The 26,640-nt window shown below is 36.3% G+C and overlaps 1 protein-coding gene across 1 annotated transcript; it reads left to right on the forward strand.

Moving 5' to 3' along the window:
- Positions 1–1,998: 1,998 nt before the first annotated feature.
- Positions 1,999–26,558, forward strand: spef2 (sperm flagellar 2; the record flags this gene model as incomplete). The annotated part of the gene is made up of 36 exons (XM_084414261.1): positions 1,999–2,056; positions 2,211–2,313; positions 4,037–4,289; positions 4,972–5,142; positions 5,327–5,467; positions 6,005–6,081; positions 6,256–6,424; positions 7,464–7,652; positions 7,745–7,932; positions 8,554–8,722; positions 8,886–9,102; positions 9,220–9,314; positions 9,524–9,614; positions 10,483–10,556; positions 10,633–10,736; positions 12,132–12,370; positions 12,489–12,624; positions 12,898–13,052; positions 13,869–14,005; positions 14,914–15,041; positions 15,130–15,268; positions 15,958–16,095; positions 16,249–16,406; positions 17,326–17,409; positions 17,494–17,611; positions 18,679–18,799; positions 18,878–19,003; positions 19,150–19,288; positions 20,110–20,336; positions 20,502–20,605; positions 23,169–23,351; positions 23,551–23,643; positions 23,965–24,135; positions 25,103–25,318; positions 25,707–25,829; positions 26,186–26,558. 36 exons carry the CDS (start codon positions 1,999–2,001, stop codon positions 26,267–26,269), a joined length of 5,118 nt encoding a protein of 1,705 aa, XP_084270387.1. The 3' UTR covers positions 26,270–26,558.
- Positions 26,559–26,640: the final 82 nt, after the last annotated feature.

The following is a 26,640-nucleotide window of genomic DNA, read 5'->3' on the forward strand; positions in this document are numbered from 1 at the left end:
ATGTCATTGTCTATATAATGTTTTTTAACTGTTCAAGAATATGCATAGAAAGTCTTAGCTGGGGATTTTATAGCCCAGATGAGCCTGTTAATAGCAGTAAAAATGGAAAATGAGCTAATGATATATATTCTGACAACATCATCTCAAAGGCTACACTACAGGGAGAATGTGAGACAAATATGATATAAATATCCAGATTTGAGCAACTTCCGTATGCGATCCAGATGAGAGATCAGTGGGATGTCACGTCAAGCATGAGGCATTAATGTAAATATGTTAACACTAATGTAAATAAGCTTATTTCTTGAGCATGGGAATATTGCACCAAGTTAATAATTACTAATTAATATTACAATAATGTTGTTGCCTTTGCATGCATGACAGATTCCACATTCAGTGTTCAGAGAGGGGAAAGATGAACTTTGAATGAGGAATGTGGAATAATTTCATTAGAAACACTATATGAGTGTGTGTAAACACGTGTAAGAAAAAACAAAGATGTATCCAGGCGTTTCAGCTCTTTATACTCTGCTAATACACTAACAGAATATTGTGCACTCTGTATTATTATAGACAATAAATCCAGATAAACAACCGTTTTTCTTTGGTCGTTTTTGCCTTTGGGCGTTGCATTGCCTGTAATAGCATTGAGAATTCTGTATGCAAGAAAGTGCAGTAATATTTTCTTTGTCAGTAAATCCCCTAGTGATGTTTTTCCGAAGCTCTAAACCCCATTTTACCCTTAGTGTGAAATGGGCCTGATCATCATTATGTGCAGAATGCTTTTGTGTTCTCCAGACAGGATGGCAGCAGTGCTTGTAAAAGCAGGACCGCTCAGAGGAACATATTGGTCAGTTGTCCTCATTTTCACCTCTATAAACACACCGCAACTTTCAGCCTATTCTCTTGTTTTATTGCTGCTCCATCTTAATCCTTCAGTTCTGTCCTTATATGAATCTCAGTCTTTTTTCTGGGGTATGATGGACTTTCTCTATTAGCAATAAAACACACACAAGTTAATATTTCTGAGGTGATGGTAATTTAAAAAAATTTGGTTACTCTTTATTTTAAGGTGTCATTGTTACAGTGTAATTAATATATTCAAGTACTGAGTAATATTAAGCAACTACATACTATAGGATTAGGGTAGGATTAGGATTTGGTTGAGGGTTAGTTGCATATAATTATAAATAATTTACTGTTATTACTATGGTAAGTACATGTAACACATGTAACAAGGACACTGTAAAATAAAGTGGTACCAATTTTTTTAAAAGATTAATTTATGCATTTTCAAACAACCAGCAATAACTATATGGCAGAACATTTTGAAAATAAAGATACTTTTTTTATTCATGTGCATTAATAAATAACTAAACAAAATAATAAAACTTTTAGTAATGTGTATGATTATTTGAGATCATAATTTGGAGCCAAAGCTAAAGGATTGCAATTTAATTAAAGAATAATTTTAAGAACTTCTTTCTTTTTATATATATTATAATTTTTTTTTTTTTTTTTTACAGATTTTTCAAATGGATAAGCATTGGATTTTTGGAAACCTTATTTAAAAATGTCGGTTCATTTCAAACTGGGATGCATGTGGAAGTCATGCACACACTTATATATATATATATATATATATATATATATATATATATATATATATATATATATATATATATATATATATATATATACACACACACACGCTTATATATTGCAATTAAATAATATATATAATTTTATAATTGCGTTTCAAATAACGACAGAACCGAATAAAGGTGTGTGTCGGTCACAAGGTATTTCCACTCTGAATCCCATTCAGGGAATTTTAGTTTGGTTACTGTGGCAACACCAAGCAAAAACGAGACACTCCCCAAAACAATGTCATCCATAAACTAACGTTACACAGATGTCAAGATATTCCCAAGACCGATATATATATAACGTTATATAGACATTATTGAATTTCCTTAAGAAAATTAAACGCTCAGAATGTCAGACATAATCTGCCAGTGGCTGAATTCAGAGCTCCAGCTGTCAAAAGTCGTTGGTAAGTTACGAAGTAACGCTAACATAGCCGTTAGCAAACGAGTTAACGATCCGTCCTTAAACGTGTGTATTAAGACCTGATTTATAATTTTATCAGCTAAACTATCAGTAATAATTCCGCCTTTTTTTCTTTATGCCATATGAATCTTTTGCAGAGCCGTATTCCTTCGCCAGGGATTTTGCAAACGGTTATTTGATAGGAGAGATCCTGAACCGATATGAGCTGCAGGAGGACTTCCACCTGTTCACCAAACAAAGGTAGAACTTTAGATGGATCGACATAGGCCTGGCCTATATATTTTTGTTTGTATGTTATGTACTTTTTATGTGTATTTTTATTTTTATCTGTTTATTTCCGGTTCGGTGAATAAATAGCCTAACGTTAGGTGTTGATGGATATGTTGATGGATGGATAGATAGATAGATAGATAGATAGATAGATAGATAGATAGATAACACGTATGACTGGATGGATTGATTTGTTGAATAGGTGATTGGTGGGTGGATAGAAATATATTAAAATAGTTATCTTTTATGAAATGTATACATTTTTTATATGTATCCATCCTTTTATGGATGGATGCTCATACCATAATAACATGACCTAAAAGCAATGGGCTTTATTTTGATAGATAGATAGATAGATAGATAGATAGATAGATATATAGATAGATAGATAGATAGATAGATAGATAGATAGATAGATAGATGGAGAGACAGATAGACAGAAAGGTAGACAGACAGACTGTCATGTGTGACATAGATAGAACAAATTGAGAGCTGTTAACAAATTGAGAGACAAGATACGGAGAGCTTTTTATGCTATTAAGACAATATCAAAATTGACATCTCAATCAGAGTCTGGCTAAAAATAATCTAAAAATGGCTAAAAATGTCTGGGGCCACTCACAGAGTTCACTAAACGGGACAAAGACCCAATGCAGGATCTGTGCAAGCTGTGCAAAATCTTGCTTCGAGTTCAGCGCAAAACCCCAAATAATTATGCAGAGCAGAATTAGGATTATACCCACTTATAATAATAATTCACTAAAGAGCCATTAAATTCCATGCCCACTTAAAAAATAACGATGAACAGGCCCTCCATCACAAAGCCCTGACATACCAAGAGCTGAAGCCAGAGAAAAACGCCCTCAGCCGATTGGTCTTAGAGCTGACGTCACAAACTGACAACAAAAACCCAGCCAGACCAAACCAAATAATTAAAACACAAAAAGAAAAATACCTACAACATTGGACAGACGCAACAGCCAAACAAAGTAAACTGGAGTGCTGTCCTGCCCTAAACAGAAAATATGAATTGCCAAGATACCTGAGTACACTGAGCGACGCTAAACTGAGAAAACTCCTGAGCATGTACAGACTCAGTGAACACAGTCTGATCATAGAGATAGACAGACACACACACACACACACACACACACAGACAGCCCTGGCTGCCAAAGGAAGAGCGACTGTGTCCTCACTGGAAACAGAGCTGAACTTTCCAACATCCTGCTCAAATTAAACACACATTAGGGACACTTTCTATCCCCATTTCACAACCCACCAGAAAGACTTCTATCGGAAAACAAATATGGAAAACTCCCCACAGCAGCGAGGAGAAATCCCAGCTAGCTCAAACCTGACTGCCAGACAAAAGAGGCTCCAGCGAGACAGAGCTACCAACACACTCTCTATACGCCTAGAGACACTGATATAAATATTAGAAGATTATACATTTTAATTGCTATGTTTATTTTCATGTAAAAAATATATTTTTTATTAATTTATTCATTATTTATTTATTTTTATTGTATAGTGTTATTAATCCTTTGGCAATGTAAATATTGATTTCACCATGCCAATGAACCTATTTGAATCTTGAATCTAAATAGATATGCAGACAGAAAGATGGTCATATGTTGCCTAGATAGATAGATAGGCAAATATCTTAATTATTAGTATTTGTGTTATTCCACAGCACGGCGAATGCGAAGCTGAATAACTTCACTCGTATAGAGCCCACTCTGCAGCTGCTAGGCGTGCCCTTTGACCTGGGCAGTGCCAAAGCAGTGATGCAGGGCAGACAGGGGGCGGCCACACACCTGCTCTACCAGCTCTACATCCTTCTGCAGAAGAAGAAGAAATCAGGCCTCACTGCCACAGCCATGGAGGTCATGCAGCCCGCGGCCACGGCCCGTCTGCACCGCATAGAGAACAGCATCTATACTGAGGTGATCTTCAATTCATTTCTTTCTTCCTCTCTCAGGGGTGGTCATACTTTTCTGTTTATTTGGCACAACTTATTGCCCTGAAATATATTAAAGATCCCTAACATGAATTGTGTACACAGATTGGCTCTGTACAATACAATTTCTCAGTGGAAAGGTGGTAATGTCACTATTTATCATTTAGATATATTTATTCATATTATTCATAAACTTAAATTAGTAGTGTGTCATGTGAATAAGTCACAAGTGCAGTTACTTTACTGAAGTTTGGGGTCTGTATGATTTTTGAAAGAAGTCTATTATGTTCACTAAATACAGTAAAAACAGAACAAAATGTGAAATATTATTACAATTTTAAATAATTGTATTGTATTTGAATATATTTTAAAATGTAATTTATTCTTGTGATGCAAAGCTGAATTTTCATCATCATTACTCCAGTCTTCAGTGTCACATGAACCTTCAGAAATCATTCTAATATGCTGATTTGCTGTTCACAAAACTGTGTTTTCTAATAAAATATTAGATAAAATTGCATCTAAATATTAATAAAAAGTAGTAAATGTGGCAGGCTGCATATGTCATCTTGTAATAATTGGTAGCCTGGTTAGTTTCATGTTTAGATTAGCTTTACCAACACTGCAACCTTAGGACCAAAGAAAAGAGTCTCATGTTTGTCCCACAGCGCTTGAAGACTGTGGTGAAGCGTGAGGCGGATCTGAAGATGCAGAAGATCGCAAACCGCTTCCATAAACGAGGGCAGGACATGTACAAGCGCTCGGTCATGACTGAACTCCTGAAGGAAGAGGAACGGCTCAAACGCCAGGAGGAGAGGAGGCTGAAGGACATTGAAAAGGTCTGCCTTTCTAGTGCTAAACAACAGCTGACATTCCCAGTGATAAATATAAGCATTTAACTCTATTATTCAGTAGCATCAAACAGGCATGAACCTGAAACTTCTACATTTTTTACTGTTTAATGGTGTGTTAATCAGCCTGTAATAGTGTTGACTGAAACTGATAATATGATTTGTTTGTCAGCACCGGCAGGCACGCAGAAAACAGAATGAGATTCTGATCCAGATTCAGTCAGCTGTAGTCCAGATCCCGAAGCCTCCACACACTCGCACGTCAAGAGCTTCTGAGAAACACCATCAGTTTCGCAAAAAGCAAGAGGCTCAGGTGAACAACACACAACTGCACTTTTGACATTATTTTCATGATAATTATGCACGTTTACAGCCCTAAGTTCTCATTATTGTAATATAGTACACCAAAGTTGTTATTATGAACTAAAACTATTAAAAATTGTTTTTGGTAATTGACATGAAGTTGAAATAAAATAAAGTATGAATATTAGATTTTAAAATTTTAAAAAAATTCTTTCAGTAAGTTGCCCAAAGGCAAAATTTCTAATGAGTATAAAAATAAAAGCTATATACTGTTTGTATATAAGTATTACTAAAATAACCCTGCTGTACAGCACTGTGATGCTTAAATACATGTAAATGCTGTATTTCTTTTATTATATTTTATTACAATAATTAGAATTACCATAAATGAATTTCTTGTTTCTTTTTGATTTTGGGATTACACAGATATTGTGACAGACTGGAATAAAAACAGTTCATATTGAAAAACATAATGAATTGTCAAAGATTGTTTTGACCAGATTTGATTGTTTGATTGTGACCCTTTAAGATGAAGTATGATTTTCAGCATGTTCATCGTGAGATCGAACAGTTTGAGAAGCACCGGAAGAAGATTTCTCCAGCTGGTGGTGAAGCCTTACTCGGGTATGTTTGCATAGTGAGGAAAATCTGGAACACAATCAAACAAAAAAACACACAGAAGCTACCCACAGCAGGCTATACCGTTCACTGACCGTCTAAGTGCACACCAAACAGGAAAATATTATCTTCATTAGGTGAGCTCTGGGATGTAACATGTAACTTTACCTGGATTTACAGTGGCCGTGTGACCCAGCCAATGAGCACAGGCGACAAAGAGAAGTGGAACAAGGAGTACATCGAGAACATCCGTCAGCATCTGGAGGAAGACGCCGCTGCTCGGGAACAGAGAGAGATGAGGAGACGACGTGCTCTGATGGAACAACTCCACATTCATGAGGCTCAGCAGGTGACCAATGGCGTTGCTTATTCCAACACTATAAAACCAGAAATAAAATGATTTCTAAGGCCTCTAAATTATCAACATGATCAAAACTTTGCTGGATAGCCTGTTGAACGCAATCTAGTACATGCCTTCTGTCGTCTGATTGATATTTTACATTTTTTTTAGCAAGCAAAAGGCCTTTTAGTATAATTGTAAAAACATCCCCCCTCAGGTTCTTCATGTGTCGGCTGCTGTGAAATCTTTAACAATCTTTATAAAGCAAACTTTTATATTTTTAGTAACATTTCAAGATGAACACTTACTGGACTGAAGCAACATCGGTTTACTTGATTATCCACACATCATTTTTTATAAAAATCATGTTAAAATTTGAGTGTCAAATGTGATCCATCAGGCTTTTGAGGAACGTTTATTTGTTCATCATCTCTCAGTAGTCATTGCATTATATGTCCCCCTCCATAATAAAAACTACAGAGCTTTAGTCATAAAACTAGGCATTGAAACATCATCTTCAATATTTATATGCAGTTTATGTACTGTAAGTATCTGCTATACTGTTGTAAAGATCCCATTAATTTACATTACAAGCTATCAGCATTCCATCTTACCTTTTTGTTGATATAAATATCAGCAACTGTTTTTTGCTATTTTTGCTCAGTTTGGTCCTCTGAATAAATTTGAGGTGTTTTTTGAGCTCATTATTCTCACTATATCATACTATATGAGCCATAAAAGCCTGATGCATCAAAAATGATACTCAAAAAACTCATGGAAACTTTTTTTTTTTTTGATGTTTTTTTGTGTGTCTAAAGGTTCAATAAACTGTTCCATAAAAAGAAATAGATTTTTCGATTGTTAATTCAAGTCAGGATTTACAGAGTTAAACATCAGCTGTTTTAGGAATGCAATACTAGCATATTGCAAAATGTGTTTAGTATTTTGAGTCTTGCTTAAAAATATATGAATGTCAATAAAGTGTCAAACTTTTTGCCAGCAGTGCATCTTGATCATATCTGGTTCTTGCGATGATATTTGTCTGCAGGAGGCAGTGCGAGAGGAACAGATGGTCAGTCGTTTGATGCGTCAGACGCAGCAGGAGAAGAGGATCGCCGTGCAGCTGATGCAAATAAAACAGCAGAAAGAGGTACTTCGACAAAACCGGATCTTCCAAGAGAGACAATACCAGGAACGCCGCCTTCGAGACTTCCAAGAGGCCTTGGATAGAGAAGCTGTGAGAGAATATACATACACATATGCACAAACAAAAACAAAAGGTTTTTGAGAGGTTTTGATCATGATTGTCCCATCACTGCTGCCGTCCAGGTTCTCGCCCAACAGGAACGTCTGGAGCGCAGTGAGCAGATCAGGATTGAGCATGAGATACACAAACAGCTAGTCGCCGGGCGCGTTCAGGCTCGCCATCACAAGCACATCGACATCTGCAGAAGAATTCTGGGACAGATTGTCGATCTGGCGACAAAAGCTGGAGAATATCGGCTTCTTACATCCAAGTACTTATGTCCCTGATCACTCTACTAAACAGCAGTCATGGAGTTTAAAAAGCTCATATGATGGAAATTCTTGCTATTTGAAATAAAAAAGAGTTCAGTGTGCTATGTAACATAACTCATTAGTGCATTATAATAAAAATAAATTTGTAATATAGACACTACTGTATAAAAGTTCTGTTTTTTTTTTTTTTTTGAAAGAAGTCTCTTATGCTCACCAAGGCTGTTTTTTTTATTATAAATATAGTAAAAACAGTAATATTGTGAAATATTTTTTCAAATTAAAATGATTGTTTTCTATATGAATATATTTAAAATTTAATTTATTCCTGTGATGCAAAGCTGAATTTTCAGCATCATTACTCCAATCTACAGTGTCACATGATCCTTCAGAAATCATGCTAATTTTCTGCTCAAGATCCTTTCCTTATTATTTTTAATGTTGAAAATACGTATGCTTACATGTTTTACTTTTGATCATCAAATGCATCCTTGCTAAATAATAATAATAATAAAAATTCTTACTGACCCCAGACTTTTAAACGGTAGTGTGTGTAAGGAAATATTATGGTATGTTAGAAAAATGGTATAAAAAAGGTAAAATGGCCATTCACTCTCTCTCAGTCTGATACCAGTGAAGCTGATGCAGGAGTGGATGGAGCTGTTTTTCAGTGGTAAGCCGCTGTATGAAGTGGCCAGTGTGCAGCCCACCCCTACTGACCCCACGCCAGAACAGATCATTGAGCTGGAGAAGCTCCATATACTCAATAATCAAGACTACAACGAGTATGTGGTAAGGACAGTATGTTAAGAGTATTTTGAGTTCATATCAACTGACCATTCATTCTCTTGAAAACCATGTATTTGTTTCCTATGAAATAACAGTCGAGGGATGGACTCATTTACGTGTCAGTGCAAGTATTATGTATGTGTATCTTTCTGTCTGTTCACTTCAGGCCATGATGGGCGAGTGGGTTTTGAATGAAGAGGGCGAGAGTCAAGCCTCACCAGTGAATAATGATATTCTGGATCATGTGTTGAGTCGTCTACAGAGCATGGTAGTCCGGCCCAGTGCCAGCACTACACCTCCGTTTCCCCGTTTCACCATCAGAGCGTGCATGCTGGGAAAAACCCACTCAGGCAAAACCTCCTGCCTCACCAGGATCAGCAACGGTAGGAGTTGATGCTTCATCATAGTAAGAGCTGTACTGGAAGGAAAAGTGGTATGATACATCAGGACTGTATTAACTAAATTTCCTGACTTGCTATTTGTTAATCTCTGGGAATCAGTTCTTGGCATCCATGTGCTCTCCGCCAACACTTTGATCCAGGATGCTCTATCAGACTATCAGAAGGAAAAACAGGCTGTGAGTGAAAGCCAAAAAGTGTCACAGGTCAGTAAACACTCTTAGTATTATGTTCGTTTCTTGAGGTGGAAACCCAACAGAACTTATCATAGTTTTCAGCAAAACCTTTATTAGAACAGTTTGTGATGTATTTTACTGTACTGTTGTCTGTTCAAACTTTTTATTTACTACATTATTTACACTGTTTTGTCCCGTGTTGGTGCTGATCATGTGTTTGCCATGCTCAGAAGAACCTGGAGAGAAATGGTTCTCCGACGGAAGGTATAGAGCAGCCTCAGAGAGATGAAGAGGAGGAGACATCCTCTCCTCTAGAATCAGGTTTGTGAGAATATTAGATAACTTTTAAAACTGTGACGTTATTTACACTACCATTCAAAAGTTTAGGGTCAGCAAGATTTTCTTTGGAGAAAGAAAATAATACTTTTATTCATCAAGGATGCATTTAGTTGATCAAAAGTGACAGTAAGGACATATCATGTTACAAAAGATACTTTCTCTTTCTTTTCTGCTGTCTGAAATCGCCCCCATCCCCGTAAATAGGGCACCATTTGAGGGGACAGCCATTTGTAGTGGTGTCTGAAACCATAGTGGATGTTATTGAGTGTACTCATTCAATCCCATAATGCACTGCAATAATGAGTGTACAACCAATGTACACCAGAAGATGTCGCCACAGCTGAATCTTCCATCCATCCATTTTCCAAAGCGCTATATTGCTGTGGTCTATATTAGTAGTAATGTAGGGAATAGTGAATGAGGGTATAGGGGGTGATTTCGAACACAGCCTTCATCAAAGAGTCCTGGATTTTTTCTTAGCACGGTTTCCACAGAAATTTGAAGCAGCCCAACTGTTTTCAACACTGATAGCATGAACAGCAAATCTACATAATTAGAATGATTTCTGAAGGATCATGTGACACTGAAGACTGGAGTAATGATGCTGAAAATTCTGCTTTTATCACAGGAATAAATTATTAATTTATAATATTCTTGTATGTATCATGTAAATTTATTTCCTTTTTTTCCATTAATTTAACTGTGTATTAGTTATAGGGTTCTCTATAAATGCTCTATACCAAACCCTAAAACCCAATAAAAGTAAGGTTTAAAAAGAGTGACATGCATACTATGGAAATGCTCACTCAAGTTCCAGTAGTGACTGACTCTTCCGTATGTCTTGCATCAGGACCGCAGCCTCATGAGATATCTGGACTTCACGAACAAGAAGAAGATAAAGAAAAAGTAAAAGCACACACAAAGCCACATAAACTCTCTGTATTTTATCAGCATTAAGCTCTTTGATATGGTTCATGATGCACAATGCTGTGTTGTGCAGTGGTCGTTGCGAGCGCAGTGTGGTGCAGCGGTAGAGAAGGCTCTCAGGACAGGCAAAGCTGTTCCTGATCAACTTCTGGTCGACATCATAGTGGACGCTATCAGGTAAAGAGCTCTAATGCTTATTTTCTGATTTCACATTTTGTTTTTTTGCACAAGTTAAAGTATTTTTTTTAGTTTTCTCTGTATTACATTACTACACAACACTCTCTGGAATATTTGATTCTGACTCGTTAATCCCAGAATTCTGATTCAAATAGTTTTTTGGGGGCTATTTATTCTGCAAGCATTTCAAATGTCCCGTATTAGGGGGCTAACTGATATAAATTGAGTATTGTTCAGCTGGTCATGTGATCATCGTGGTGACTTCAGGATTATCATCTAACTTAGTTTTTTCATTTCCTTTGGTGAATTAATTAACAAATTAATAATGAATTATACAACTACTATAAGTGTTTATGCAGAACCTGATTTCACCAAGTGAAACATGTTCCTGGATCAATATCTTTGTTGATCCTGGAACAACTTTCCAATCAGATTTGAGTGAAGTTTACAGTTTTTGTCAAGTTTAGGCTTACAACCAAACCCTGGTTGCTTCTATATCAGTGTTATTCACTATCATTCCTCTCTGAATTTAGGGATAAGTTATGGATAGGGTTAGGACTACATTTTCGGACAGGAATGTTGTTCCATGATCAACAAAATATGTTGACTCAGGAACGCGTCTAACCAGGATGTGCTATACCTACTGTACATAGTAAATCTGAACTGCTAGATTGTTATATCGCTGGAAAATGTAACTATATTATTGTACAGTTCTATATATAAAGTTAGATACAAAAGTCAGTCCAACTTCATCCACATATATAACACTGTTCTCGTGTAGGGTGATTATGCTATATAGCAAATCTCAATGTCTTGGTTGCTTGTATCGTCGTAAAATGTAAATCTCCCAGCTTTAATATGCTGAATGCAACTATAAGGCATGAGGCTCGTTCACAGTCACACCAAAGGCTACACCTTGAACGATAAAGATGTAGTTCTACAAATCATTCTAAATATAAAAGAATAGCAGTCTACACCACAACTATAATGATAAAGGCACAGAGAAACACTATCGTTAGAATCACTTTCAGAATGATTTTTATCCAGCTGATGAACGATAAATACTATGACAACTAGTCAGAATCCTTCCAACTTTAAAGAGCTCGAGCATTTAAAGCGGCAGAGGGCAAAACTGCAGCGCATGCTTATAATAAACTGAATGGAATTGGACCCTAATATAGTTATCGTTTTAGTTATCTTTATAGTTATTGTTCTTGGTGTGAATGGCCTTTAAGATTTTATAAACACTAACATCACCATTTTCTGAAAATCTGCTTTGAAGTAATGTATTTTATGAAAAGTGCTAGATAGATAAATTTGACTCGACTTGACTTGTACTGTAGATAGTCTAGTTCTTTTAAAACCAGTTTGATTCCCTCCTGCTGTGTTGTTCAGGAACATCCCTGCTGATAGTGGCTGGATTCTTGACGGGTTCCCAGTGGACATCAGTCAGGCTCAGATGCTGGAGAAAGCTCTGAACGTTACAGAACCGGATGAGACCGAGACGAAAGCACAAAGCAGCTTATCCACAAACACTCCTAAAGATCCAAGTCCTCCATCCCCTGCACTGGACGTCGTGCTGCTGTTAGATGTTTCAGATGAGCAGGTTCTGGAGCGAGCCGCTCACCAGGATGGTGAGTTTATGCAGATTGAAATGCCAGATATTATTAACTATTCAGTTACTCTTAGCAACATGACAGGCATTGTTGTTTTTAGTATGGAATAAGCTGTGCTATCTTCACTAATTAGTAGATGAGGAGAGCAGAGGGCAGGAGAGAGAAAGCAGTGATGCTCCAGATGAAAAGACGAGTGTGACAGATCTGGACACACAAGGTCCGGCATCCTTGTCTGATGACAAAAGCCTGGGGACGAACCAGATACAGCACAGGTGTGTGAAAACAGGGGTTGTTTTCAGTACATGGGACATCATATATAGACACAATTACAGTTGGAAAAATACAAGCTTGATTTTGTAAAGCCCAAACTATACATATGGTTCACCAGTTTTCAGAACTAGTTCATGAGCCTGGCAAATCCTGATGGATAAAATCAAGTGTGTTCATTGAATGCTATTTCACCCGAAAAAGGTTCATTTTATGGAGAAAAAAATGTTTTTTAAAGCTCAAAATTATAATATAGTCTTCTATGGTTTCTTTAATAGAATTAGTGGGTTCCATGACACATGGCCAAAACTGGAGAAATGGTTTGGTGATCGGCAGAATATTCTTGTAAAAATCACAGCAGATGTAGATGAGGAAACTCTCTTCAAAAACGTGGAGATGGTTCTGATGGACACTCTGGACTCTGTTGAAAAAGGTACATTGATTTGCTTCAGACTGCAAAATAAAATGTTATATATATAAAAAGTTTCTATAAAATGTGTTTCTATATAGAAAGAGATCTATATAGCAGTATAGCAGGCTACTTACATAAAATGCATATAAATATCAGCTGTCACTCCACATCTCCCAATAACATGTCTTAGTAAGATTATTTAAATAATATTTAAGTATATTTAAGTGTTTAAATGCTTAGTTTTATGATCAAAGTTCTGTAGTTTTTATTGTGGGTAAAAAAATTCAATGCAATACAATGATGATTAAGAGAAAAGCCTGATGGATCATATTTGATATTCACATTTTTACATGACTTTTCTAAAACATGATGTATGGATAATCAAGTAAACCAAACATATAAAAATTATTCTTACATTTGCTTGAAAAAAATCAGTAAAGATAACCTTGAACCATGACCTTAAGGGGGGTTGTTTTTACAATTATACTAAAAGGCATTTTACTTGCTAAAAAGTATAAACAATCAATCAGATGACAAAAGGTCTGTAGTAGATTGTGTGCAACACTTTTCTGCAAAGTTTTGATCATGTTGATGATTAAAAGTTTTACAATTTGCGATATCAAATATGATGCTTTATAGGGCTTAGCTTCTGCTCTTCTCTACAATTTTCTGTAATTAATTCAGTTTTAATTGTTACAGACTTGTTCAAACATTTTGTAGACTTGAAAGTTGGAAAATCTGACATTCTTCTACCTACAACTTACATTATTGATTTGCACTTATATGTCTTGTGTAAATGCATCTCTAGTGAAGTGTGCTCTCTGCCCTGACCCATAGAAGCAGCTCTGGGTCACTCCAGGAAAATGTCCTCCTCACTCGAACACAGCCGTCCTGAGAGTGCCTGCTCTGCGAAGTCTTCACCAGCGCCCCCAAAATCTGCTGGAAGGGTCTACGTGGAGGAACCCTTACCCGAGGCACATACACACACATAACACACCTTCTCTCAGAAGACTGGCAGATGCTTCAATTAAACATGGAGAAATGACATTCAAAGAGTCTGTTTGATTTTAAAGAGCAGATGCAGAGCCATTACACTTATCTAGTTTGTTTATTTTTTTTAATCAGTTTGATACTCAAGTTGGTATGAGATTTATGTTAAAGTCTCTTAAAGGAGTTATAATATAAGGGCAATAATATCTTGAAAGAGTTGTATGCTACTGTAAAGACAAGTTCACACCACCAAAATCAACTCTAAACTTCTTTCCCATTCCAAAAAGAGAATTCCAATTAAGCTAGAAAAATAACACATATTTTGTGATATTAAACAAATATACAATACTGTTCAAAATATACAGTACTGTTTAAAATATACAATACTGTTAAAAATTCTGTTTTGGAGTCAGTAAGATATTTAAAAACATTTTTTTGAAAGAAGTCTCTTATGCTCACCAAAGCTGCATTTATTTGGTAAAAAAAAATACAGTAAAACAGTATTTTAAATATTTTAAAATGTAATTTATTCCTCTGATGCAAAGCTGAATTTTCAGCATCATTACTCCAGTCTTCAGTGTCACATGATCCTTCAGAAATCATTCCAATATTTGCTACTCGAGAAATATTTCTGATTATTATCAATGTTGAAAACAGTGGTGCTGCTGCTTAATTTATTTGAAGAAATCATGATACATTTATTTCAGGATTTTTGATGAATAGAAGGTTCAGAAAGACAACATTTATTTTAAACAGAAATTGAATATAGGAAATTCATAAAATGGTTTTGAAAAACTAAACTGAAATGGTTTTTGGCACAAAAAAGTATTATATGATCCATTTATATCATGTCAGTTTTTGTGTTTTTCTTAATATGTTCATCTTTTTGCAGGAGATCCCAAAGTATCTTGTTCCGTACTGGGAGACCGTCGTTAATTCATATGAGACTAACGTCAAAACAGTGATGCAGAACCTCCGCGGTGAACGCGAGCTCATCATTCACCACCTCTACAACATCTGGTGAGAGAACAGCGCTCGCCTGTGTGTGTGATGTGAGGGCATGTGAATGTGTGTGTGAGTGTATGACGGATGTGTGTTTGTGTTTCAGGGAGGACTTTAGGCAGTACCTACAGAAGCCGGATCTGAAGCAGGAGTTTGTAAGCGCATGGCAGCACGATTATAACAGCGTTCCTGACAACATCAGAGAGGACGAGGAGACCAAAGGAGAGCTCCATCAAAGACTGGATGTGAGACACACTCATGAACTGCAAAAAATTCTTTTCTTCCTCAGTATTTTTTGTCTTGTTTTCCAGTAAAAATATCTAAACATTCTTAAATCAAGATACATTTATTTGAAAAGAAAAATGACATCAGATATAAAGACTTTATGCTTAAAACAAGAGAAGAAAAACAAAGATGTTTTCACTTTGAATTACATTTAATTTTTACCCTATTGACAGATTTGCTTTCTCGTATTGAGTATGAAATCACTTCATTTTGATACATATTTCAGAAGACCCAATATCTTGTCATTTTGCTTCTCAAGTCAACGTATCTTGATTTAAGAATTAGAGTTAGAAAATAATTTTTCTAGTTTAACTCATAAAAAAAGACGTTTCTGCAAGCTTGTATTTTCACAGGCAAAGACATGCTAGATTTCAGCACAGAAAACACAATGTACAAATCATGTGTTTTGTGTGATATTTGCAGTATATTTATTTGCAGTATTAAAACAAGGATATGCATTTTCAAATATTTATTTATTTATTTTTCTGTGCGAGTTTCATTTAAACCTATCTATGTTCCATGTTTTTCAAGTAGTTTTGATGTTACGTGATATTTATTGTTAAAAACCAATATAAAGTTTATGAAAAAGTCAACAAGCAGTAGTGCAAAAAGTTCACATCTAATCAGTGCGTGTTTTCATTTTGTGCAGGACTTGCGTGAGCGTCTGTGGGACATCTGTGATAAACGCAAGGAAGAGGCGGAGCAGGAGAGAGCAGGAGTCATTGATGGTGGCTGGTTAGATGATCACACTGCTGTACTAATCAACCATTATTCTGCATTAATGCAGGTAACACACACACACACACTCCTCTAACACATCATAGAACTGCCTGAGTTTGAAGTCTAATGGTTCTGTCTGTGTGTGTGTGTGTGTGTGTGTGTGTGTGTGTGTGTGTGTGTGTGTGTGTGTGTGTGTGTGTGTGTGTGTGTGTGTGTACAGATAGAAGTGGGCCGCTTTCAAGACTCCCTGTGTCTGCTGAGAGATTACTATTCAGCGATGTGTAAAACTGCGTTTCCTGAATACACACGTGGCTTCACTCGCGTCCCATTGCTTGACATCACTGCAGAGAAGCATGTCGAGCAAGAGGGGTCAAAAACGTAAAAAGAAGCATTACACATCATGATTTATCATCATGTCACAGACATTACAGGACTATAGATCTTCTGCCAAGCTCCTGCAGTCATCCATCTGTCTGTCTCGCCACTTTAGCTGTGTTCAGAATTGCATATATACTAGTTTCTCAGTATGCATGCAAATTTTCACCTATTTGCCAACATGTCCAGTATAAAACAAAGCATAGTGTGTGGAATATTGTGTCCCAAAAATGGAGTGCGCTTTTATTTTAACCTTCAATTTCTAGTGTGACAAATTAACCTATTTAACATTTTGATTGTTCTGCCTAGAGTTTTATTTCAGAGGTGATACCTGGTCACCACTTGTAGAGCTAAATATTTTCATGATAAGGTCAAGTCACATTCATTTAAATAGCGCTTTGTTATTTTCTTGTTTATTAATGTGAAGCTGCTTTGAAACAACTTGCAGTGTTAATGTAAAATTAATTAATTATGAAACAAATTCAGTTTCAGCTGTTAAGCAGCTCTACAGAAGTCAATAATGTCATTATTCGACTCAATTTAGCTTCAATTGAGTTTAATAATTATCATTGTTGCAAAGTTCATCAGTTAATAATCGAGTTCAGTTCAGCTGTAAAGCGGCTCTACAGAAGACTCAGTTCAAGTCAGTTCAATGTTGATTCAAATTAGTTCAATAACAGTGCATATCCAGCGCAATTCAGTTTTCGTCCTATAGTGCCAGTGCAGTTAAATCAATAAAATTACTGAATATTTCTTGTCTTTGCAATATACAGTAGTGTATACTGTGTAGTAAATGTTATATAGTATTTAATTCTGAATACAGACATTTGTTTTTTACAGTAAAGATATTTAGAAAGACGAGGGGACCACAGTGAGAGACCTGATGTTTTGTATGTTAAAATATTATGCATTTTTATTTCAGCCCTGGCCCTGCGCTGTTAGAAAAACCTGGAAAGATTGCTGAAGAAAAAGACTGTGAAATGGAGGACAAGAAGAAAATTAAAGTGTATGTGTGCTTAAAATGTTTGTCTTTTGGTGTGTTTAAAAATCAGCATGTTTGTTGAATAACTGGATGTGTTTGTGCTGTCAGGTTTCCATTGGTTTCCTGCAGATCTCCCACTTCTGAGATTCTGCATCATCCCGATGAGAAACTCCTGCAGGAGTTCTTCCAGACCGCACTCACTGCCGTCAGGACCATGGTGTGTTGGGTATTAGAAATATATAATCATCTTTTTGCTGTTGAGCTTAAAAATATGGGCCATATTTGCCATTACTGATTTACATCTTCTGACAGACAAATGCAATTAGTTTATGTAAAAAAAAACTTGCAGCATCTTTCAGTTAAGGCAAGAAATACTGCTCTGAACTACATCATGTTCAAGTAGGCAGTGTCTTTGTATACAGTTTTGACTCAAATCAATTAAAAAATCTGAAAATATTTTAGCCTGGAAATCCACTAAATCTAAAAGATTAATGGTCTGGCATCGACTTTTTAAAAAAAATTGTTTAATACTGTGTACATTTGTTTATACATACGATATGCTGTAACTGAGAAGAAAGAAAATGCATCAAAGAATTTATAATCACATTAAAAACAGAAAAACAGCAATTTTCAATTTAGTAATTTCTATAATGTTGGTTACTAATTTGAATAAATTGTTTATAAACACTACTGTTTAACAGTCTGGGGTCAGTAAGAATATTTTTAAAAGAAATAAATACTTTATTCCTCAAAGATTGATCAAAAATGACATTGACATTTACATTGTTACAAAATAAAATTCTATTTCAAATAAATGCTGTTCTTTTGAACTTTCTGATCATCAGAATGCATCATGGTTTCCACAAAAATATTAAGCAGCACAACTTTTCCAACAATGATAATAATCAGAAAATTTTCTTGAGTATCAAATCATCATATTAGACTGATTTCTGAAGGATCATGTGACACTGAAGACTGGAGTAATGATGCTGAAAATTCAGCTTTGATCACAGGAATAAATTATAAATATTTCACAACATTACTGTTTTACTGTATTTTTGATCAAATAAATTCAGCCATGGTGAGCAGAGACGTTTTTCATTAACGTTTCATTATAATGTTGATTCTTTTATCTTTTTGTCCATGTTTAGACGTTTCATAATTTATTTAACAAAAACGATAGTTCCTACTCAAGATTCTGTTTGGATAAGCTTTGAGTTATGAAATGATGATATACTCCTGTGTCGGCACATCTGTCTTCTTCACGTGTGTTTGCACACAACTGTGTGTCAGGTGTTGGCAGAAACGCAGCAGCGAGAAGAGGAAGGTGATGAAGAACAGAAGCCAATAGAGAGACAGACATCGCAGACTTCAAACTCAGCTACGGACAAGAAGAAAGCAGGGAAAAAGAAAAGTGAAGACCCTCCACTCCATCATATGTATGAGTTTCAGCGCTGGTGTGTGTTGACATGAAGGGTGTGTGTTGTTTTAGGTGATCCCACCCCTCCTCCGGAGCCCAGTCCTCAGCCCACAGTGGTGAAGAACCCTGAGGAGATCAAGAGGAAGGCAGAGAGGATGAGAATCAAACTGGAGTTCACAGCCGCCCTGAAGCGTGAAGGTACGCCGTGAGCTATTGGCTGACATTGTCTCTTGGTGCCTGTTGTGCTTTTCATATCACTGTGTATATCAACAGTACAGAGCTTCAGGATGTCTGTGTGTTCATGCGATGTGTAAACAGTAAGAATGTGCTGTGTTTGTGTGCAGAACATGCGGTGAAGCTGCGTTTGGATCTGGTGAAGGCTCATGCGCTGAGAAACGTGAGCAGTTTGCAGCAGAGAGCGGAGCAGGTCTACAGGAACATGGAGGAGTTGCTGGGAGCTTGCTTTCTGTCTGAGATGAACAGGTGAGAGGAGGAGGATGGCAGATCAGGAGAGGAGGAGAATTAATCCATTTAGCTGCAGAGATGAATGATGACTTATAAATGACTGAATATCTCAAATAAATGGGTCGTATGTCACTCCCAAAACCACAATATATGCAAAAAATTTTAATTTAGCTAAATAAATTAACTGTGCAAATGATTTTCATTTTATTTTATTTTATTAAGATTAGCATAAACTTAATTCTGTACAACAAATACCATGATGTATAAAATCTTGTTTTGCAATATAAATTCTTAGTCAACTTATTTTGAATATTTTAAATATTCTTAAGCTATACACTATAGGCCAAAAGTTTGAAATAAAATTTTTTTGTAAAATTTTTTTTTATGTTTTTGCAAGAAGTCTCTTATGCTCGCCGAGTCTTCATTTATTTAATCAAAAATATTGTGCTTTTTATCACAATATTAATGTTAGTAATATTGACATTTTATTTCAATTTAAATTAAAATGTAATTTAAGCAGCCATTGCTTCAGTCTTCAGTCACATGATCCTTCATAATAAGAAACATTTCCTGAGCATCAAATCAGCATATTAGAATGATTTCTGAAGGATCATGTGAAATAGAAATTGTAGAAATATTTCACTATATTTATGTTTTACTGTATTTTTGATCAAATGAAGCCAGACTTATTTTAAAAACATTAAAATTGTATTTTATTATTATAATTACAAACTTTTGACCAGTAGGGTGTTTTTAATACTTTAAATATATTTTCTTCTGTTCCATTAAATTTTTTTTTTTTAAATTGATACTGTAGATATGTTTGCATGTGTTTCCAGTATCGACCGGCTGACAGAGTTTGTGCAGAAGCACATTGAGAATGCAGTTCAGATCCATCATGAGCTCGTGCTGCAGAGCGCTGACTTCTGCGTGGATGGAGACACACGTGTGGTGGCGAGTCCAGCATCCGCTCTGCGCAGATCCCTGGAAAAGCCCAAAAACAGCACTCTCACAGTCCAACAGCTGCACGTCCTCTGCGCTCAGCTGAGCAAGACCGCCCCGACAGGTCAGACAGTTACTACACAGAAGTCAAACATACAAGGGATTGTTTTTTGATTGAACAATTCCTTTAAAATTGTGTGCTAAACTGAATGAACAGATTGAGAGTTAAACAGAACTAAGCGAACATGTTTCGGTTGAAGTTAGTAACTTTATTGTGTTGTGTGTTTAGGTCTGCTGTGTGGTAATGAGTTGACTGAAGTTCTGCATGAACTAACTTTTCATATGGGTAGTGATGTCCTACCTGAGCCCTGGATGCATATCACTCCCTCACAGGTACATCTTCACTCAAACACCTCCGTCTCTGACGAGCAGAGCAAATTATGGTTTATCGTGTGTCTTTGGTTGCAAACACTCATACATAATTTTCTTTCCCAACAAACCTTTGCTTAAAGTCCACATGAAACAGAAGTTGTGTCTTTTGTTCCCTAATGTGACTTATATCCAAGTATAAACAGCCCCTCCAACTAGAATTTTTTTTAGGGCGGGACTTAATTTTATTCGTCTGGAATCGATTGGATTGTTGTGGTTTGCTATTGGTGGATCTCATGTGAGTGACAGGTTGTCCCGCCCTCACACCAGTGAACAGATCATCAGAGAAGAAAAGAGATGATGATGCAAGATGGAGAGGAAGATATTTTGATTAAAGATTATATGAATAAAGGGAACATGAATTTAAAAATAATGATGTGCACATACATCATTTATAATGAACAGTGCAATATTCCATAAAAAATAAGAAATGTCCATTTTAATGTCATGGTGACTTTAAACCAACACCAAAGATTCTTTTGTACCTTAAAATAATGTTTCTAAAATCGTTTCAGTGGTTCATCAACTCGTAACAAGGTGAACAGCACTTCTGCACTCGCTTTGCGACCCTCTATCAGCTATAACCGCACTGTGCCAGTCTGCCAGATCGGGTAGTGGATTTGTAGTTCGAATGAGACATAAGAAACTACAAATTTGACTTGCTTTATGGCAAGCGTTACATTAGCAAAAAAATAGCAAGCAATGTCATTATTTTGTTTTTCTTTGTTTCTGATGTTGCAATACATCATACTTTCATAAAATCATGCAAACATACTCTACCTTGTCTGGGGACATCTTCCAAAGTCGGTGCTCGATAAACAAATAGCGCGCGTGCGACGGTAGGCTGCGGTAGGCTAAATTATTTACGACAGCAAAAGTGCTTTGGTGTTGCTTTAAGAGGGAAGTGGCGGGAATTTATTCATTTTGAGAGTGTCTTCAGAAAATGTCTGAAGAAGAATGTCTCGAGAAGTTTGTTTCACTCAGTAAACTTCCGGCTTCTGAACTGGTTGCAGTTCCACTCTGGCTCCATATGAGGGCGCTCACAGCACGAGTGCAGATTGAATGGAGGTCTATGGAGCTATACGCCTCAAAATCCACTTTTCTCAGGATATAATTTTTTGTCTAGTAATTTGAATGTTGTATTCAAAAGGAGATGCAAAGAAATTACACATTGCTGGGTGTTCGATTTTTTAGAGTCACTTATTTGCTTTAAAAAGTCTTTTAAAATGTCAATGACGTCATATACATCATACGACCAGAGATACTGCTTTACGGCAATTTTGTTAGGCAAGTTTCATATCCATAAATGTAAATTCCAGAATTCTTCACCATCATTTAAGTTGTTTTTGATAGAGGTGGATTTTTATTTTAAGTCTCTTAAATTAATTACAAACAAGAAATGCATATCAATAATGAACATTCATTCAGAAATGTTTAATGGATAATATGTCACTAGTCATGGGATACAAATCTGTCACAAAATGTATTTTTATTTATTGGTAACTTGATTATTTATTTATTTTTTATTTTAATTTATTTTTTCTCTTTCTTCTTTCTTTCAACCTTTAACATATATTGTATTGTTACTATTATAACAAATGTGAACTGGAAAGACTGAAATGTTGTTATAATAATAATAATAATAATAATAATAATAATAAAAAACTGCTTTACGGCAATCCTTCAGTCACTTTGGTGCTCTGCACTTTCTTTTCTCTCGAGGCATCGACAACACAGCTGACACAGGTAAATACACGTGCTAGAAGAGTTTTTGTTTTGTTTGTTTCTGGTCCCGCTTCGGATGACACGATGCCATCAAGCGGGATCTCTGGTCGTAATCAGTCCTTCACTGACCAATCAGTGCAGTGCTGCTAATCTTCATTAGCAGAATGCTAGTGTGTTATGGGCAACAACAACTCAACCTGTAAGAAATCGAAAGGACATAAGTACTCGTTCATTCAACCTTCGACCTATAACCCATGTTGAACTTGCAAAACCTGCAATAAAATCTGAGATTTCTCAACGTCAATCGGGTGAAAGAGACAAATTTAGCCATCCAGCCCCATAGACTCCCATTCATTTTGCACTCATGGGCGATCGCCCCCAGTGGAACTACAAGGCTCTCCGTAGATGGGCTCTGGTGTCTTCCTCATTGTAGACAAGGCCTTATTTTTTTACCTTTTTCTCCTCAACTTCCTGCTTTAATAGGAAATGAGTCCAAACAGAAAAAAAACTGCTTGTCAAGCAATCTATAAATTTAGACTATAAATTCTGATCTGAGTATAATGTTAAATGTCAAATTATAGTAACCAATATTAACAATATTTTTAGCTGAAATTATAAATTAAAGTAAATACATAAAAAATTAGTTTGGTAGAGCTTTAAACTAAAGACAATACATGAAGAAAACACAATTTTGAGATCATCGACGTTAAGACATAATTGACAAAAAACGAATTGTGTCAAATGAAACGATGCCTTACAGACAAGTCCTTTTGATGGTGTATGTGCTATTGTGTGTGTGTAGGTTGATGAGCTGGTGTGTGTATTAGCTCAGGACTCTGAGATGTTGGACTGGCGTCAGTTCCTGCTCAGCGCTGCTCTGCCGTGGCCGTTTCCCTCTCAGATTGAGCTGTTAAAAACCCTCCAGCGCTTCAGAGCCGTCGACACTGCAGGAACTGGACTCATCACACAAGAACAATACACACAGGTCTATGACGCTCATGCACATTTCACAGAACATCACAGCAACGGTCAACAGTTGTACAATCACTTTAACAACATTTTTATTCCAATTGCATGCTACTTCTACAATTAAAATCAATTGTAGCAAACCTCAAATATATTATTGTGCTACAGTTGTATGTGTTTATCAGTTCAGTTTATCATCTGTTTTGTTCTATGATCAGGTTGAATTGTGGTTTCCCAGTGAAAGAGATCTTCCTGTCCCGGATGACCCAACCGAACCTCTGCCCTACGACAGACTAGCCAACCTTAAGAAGGTAATGCAACGTGAAGGGTTTTGTCAACTTTAAAGGGGGTCATATTATTGCTTTTAATGTTTTTTTTTTTTACATTTTGAAAAATTCACAAAACAATCAGCATTAATCTGCCTCTCAGATTGACTTCAGCTGTTCATTTCTAACACAACAGTTCTGAAAGCTGATTCCTCATGATTTGACCTCTTTAATTCTTTGAGTAAAACATCACTGAATACAATAAATGCATTAACATTGGTTTATAATTTGAGACTCTTTGAGGTGTTCTAAACATATACAGTAATCAGTTTATGAACATGCATATGTTTTTCTTTATGTGTGTAGTTTTTCTTCAGTCTGTTTGCGAGCTCACACTCTTCTCCGCTGATGCTGGACTATCTGAGCTTGCTGCTGTATTTCTGCTGCCATCCTGAACCGGCTCAGGGCTTTATCAGAGCGCTGGGCCTCGTGATCGGACACACACTGCACTACAAACACACCGGCCCACTCACACAGGTACACACACACATCTAACCTTAATTATCACAACTAATTGCCTAACCTAATTCTAACTTTAAAGGTGCTGTATGTAACTTTTTCACTTTTTTAAGATACCATAATTTGTTTGCGGATATTTAGGAAACATCCTGTGTTCACATATTCGTTTCTCTGAAAAACACTTCTACAGCAAATTATTTTACTTTGAAATGTGCTTTCTGTGTTGGATTGTCTATTTTTGTTTTGGTCTGTGTGATCTCGCCCACTGTCAGTTCACCCAATAGTATTTCGACACCCCGGGATGCCAGTTGGTAGGAAACACAGCGTATTGCAGCCAGCAAACAAACCGGGTCAGATATCGCAGATTCTACCCAACCTAAAAAGCCTCGATATCCATCTAAAAATCTCTATGAACGATAGCATATTAAAACGAGCATATTATAAATTAACTCATCAACTCACAGTGTGTAAGAATCCTCGGCTTTCATTGTCAATTGCACTCGTTTCTGTTGCGTGTCCTCCTGCAGTGCCTATTTCGACCACTAGCTGTCATTCTTACAGACTGCACCTTTAACCCTAAAACAAAGTCTTAACCCTCAAGCAGCCCTTTAAAGGGGCGCCAGACAGTGAGAACTGGCCAAAACATCCTCACTTTACTCACTTTGTTCTCACTCTGATGGTGAAACTCCAAACTGATCCTCACAAAGATAACTGTACAAACGCAAACACAGTATGACACAGTTAACACTCTTCTGAGCTGAGGAATTTGTTGGTGAATTTCACAAAACCTGTCAAGAGCTTGTTGGGGTCATATTTTACACCAAAGTCAAAAGAAAGAAAATGTTAAGTAAATCGCTTTGGATAAAAGGGTCTGCTAAATGATTAAATGTAAATGCTTATTGTTTTCTACTTTTCATTACTGTATTGTGCAAAAATAATCCATTATTTACTCTAGTATTGGTTCAAACCACTGTTCCTGCTGTAGTCTGTGCCGTATATGGAGGGCGCTGGAGTCGAGGCTGATGAAGAGGAGGGGAGAGGGGAGGAGCCTGATGAAGAGGAGGAGAGAGGGGAGGAGCTTGATGAAGTGGGCGTGTCAGTTGATGATGTGCTCAGAGTCCTGAGTCGTGGAGACGATCACGTCTCTTCACATCTGAACCGATTCCAGCCGAACCGCAGGAGCAGAGATGAATTCAGAGAGGTAGAATAGAACAGCTCTGATCCAAACCTATAAAGATCCATCAGCCCATCTCAAACCCCATTTCATATGAACTATTTTAATTCAAACTATAAACAAATGAGAAACTTTTCGATTTAAAATAGCAAGCAAGATGGCAAAAATACTTAACAAATGCATAAACATAGCTAACAGTTATAACCATAACCAACAATGTGCATGTGTTAGTCACTCTCATAATAGTCTTATAAATTTAGAGCTATTTTGTTAAATCTTTGTGTGTCCAGTAGATGTTCACTGGAATGTTTTTCACTCAGTTTTGAAGCAGAGCAACATAATCTGTGTTTCTGTAGATCAGCAGATGATCCTGAGTCTCTACAGGACTGTATTTAATGTGTTGTCGTGTGTTCAGGAGCTGCTGAAGGTGTTTAAGGAGTTGGGGTTTAAGGGTGAGGAAAAGGTTGATTTCTCCACACTTTCCCAGCATCCCTTTCTGCAGGATCTAATAGAAGGATCATCACAGTACCTGCTTCCTGTGAGTATAACACACAAACATGTGATCTCACACACATACTACAACAGAGCTCGGTGGTCAGAGCTAAATACAGTTAATTTATTATTTTAGTGATCGAATGATCTAAACAGAAGATTCCAGGCACTAAATGATTCATCTATTTAAAACATTTTAAGCAAGTTTTGTGGCTTTTATTCCATGTTCCACACAAACTTCCTGTTTCAATAGGAAAAACACAGGACAGAAAAATGCACTTGTCAAGCCTTTTGATGGGATATTTATTGTAATTTATTATTTGAAATGCAAATGAAAAACAAGTTTGTACTTGCACTAAAACAAAAAAGTATTTTTATTAATTGATTATATGTCTTCTATAGGACATTCATAGAATTTTCCTGACACAGCAAACTGAAGATTCTCAACATGATCAACACTCAATAACAACACACACCAACACATGAATCACACAAGGTAGATGCTAATGCTAAATTCATCATGAAAGCATGAAGAACAGTGATCTGCTAAAATTACCCTTTAATAAACTCTAAATGTTTCTAAATGTATTTACTGTAGTGAAGATACAGATTTGATTGTAGCTGTGTATTCTTGTCTCATATTACAGTGAATAATTTGGTGTATTTTTGTGATTCAGAGATGATTGATGTGGATGCTTGAACATGATCAATAAATCAATGTAAAATCAATGTAAAATCAGCATAAAACCTCAACAAAAATGTCAAGTAAAACATTATCTAAAAAATAGATATAAGAGTGAAAGATTTGTTAAATGAATATGTTAATGAATGTATATGAATACACAAGTATGTATGAA

The sequence above is a fragment of the Rutilus rutilus genome, assembly GCF_951802725.1.
Source record: "Rutilus rutilus genome assembly, chromosome: 7".
Lineage (NCBI taxonomy): Eukaryota > Metazoa > Chordata > Actinopteri > Cypriniformes > Leuciscidae > Rutilus > Rutilus rutilus.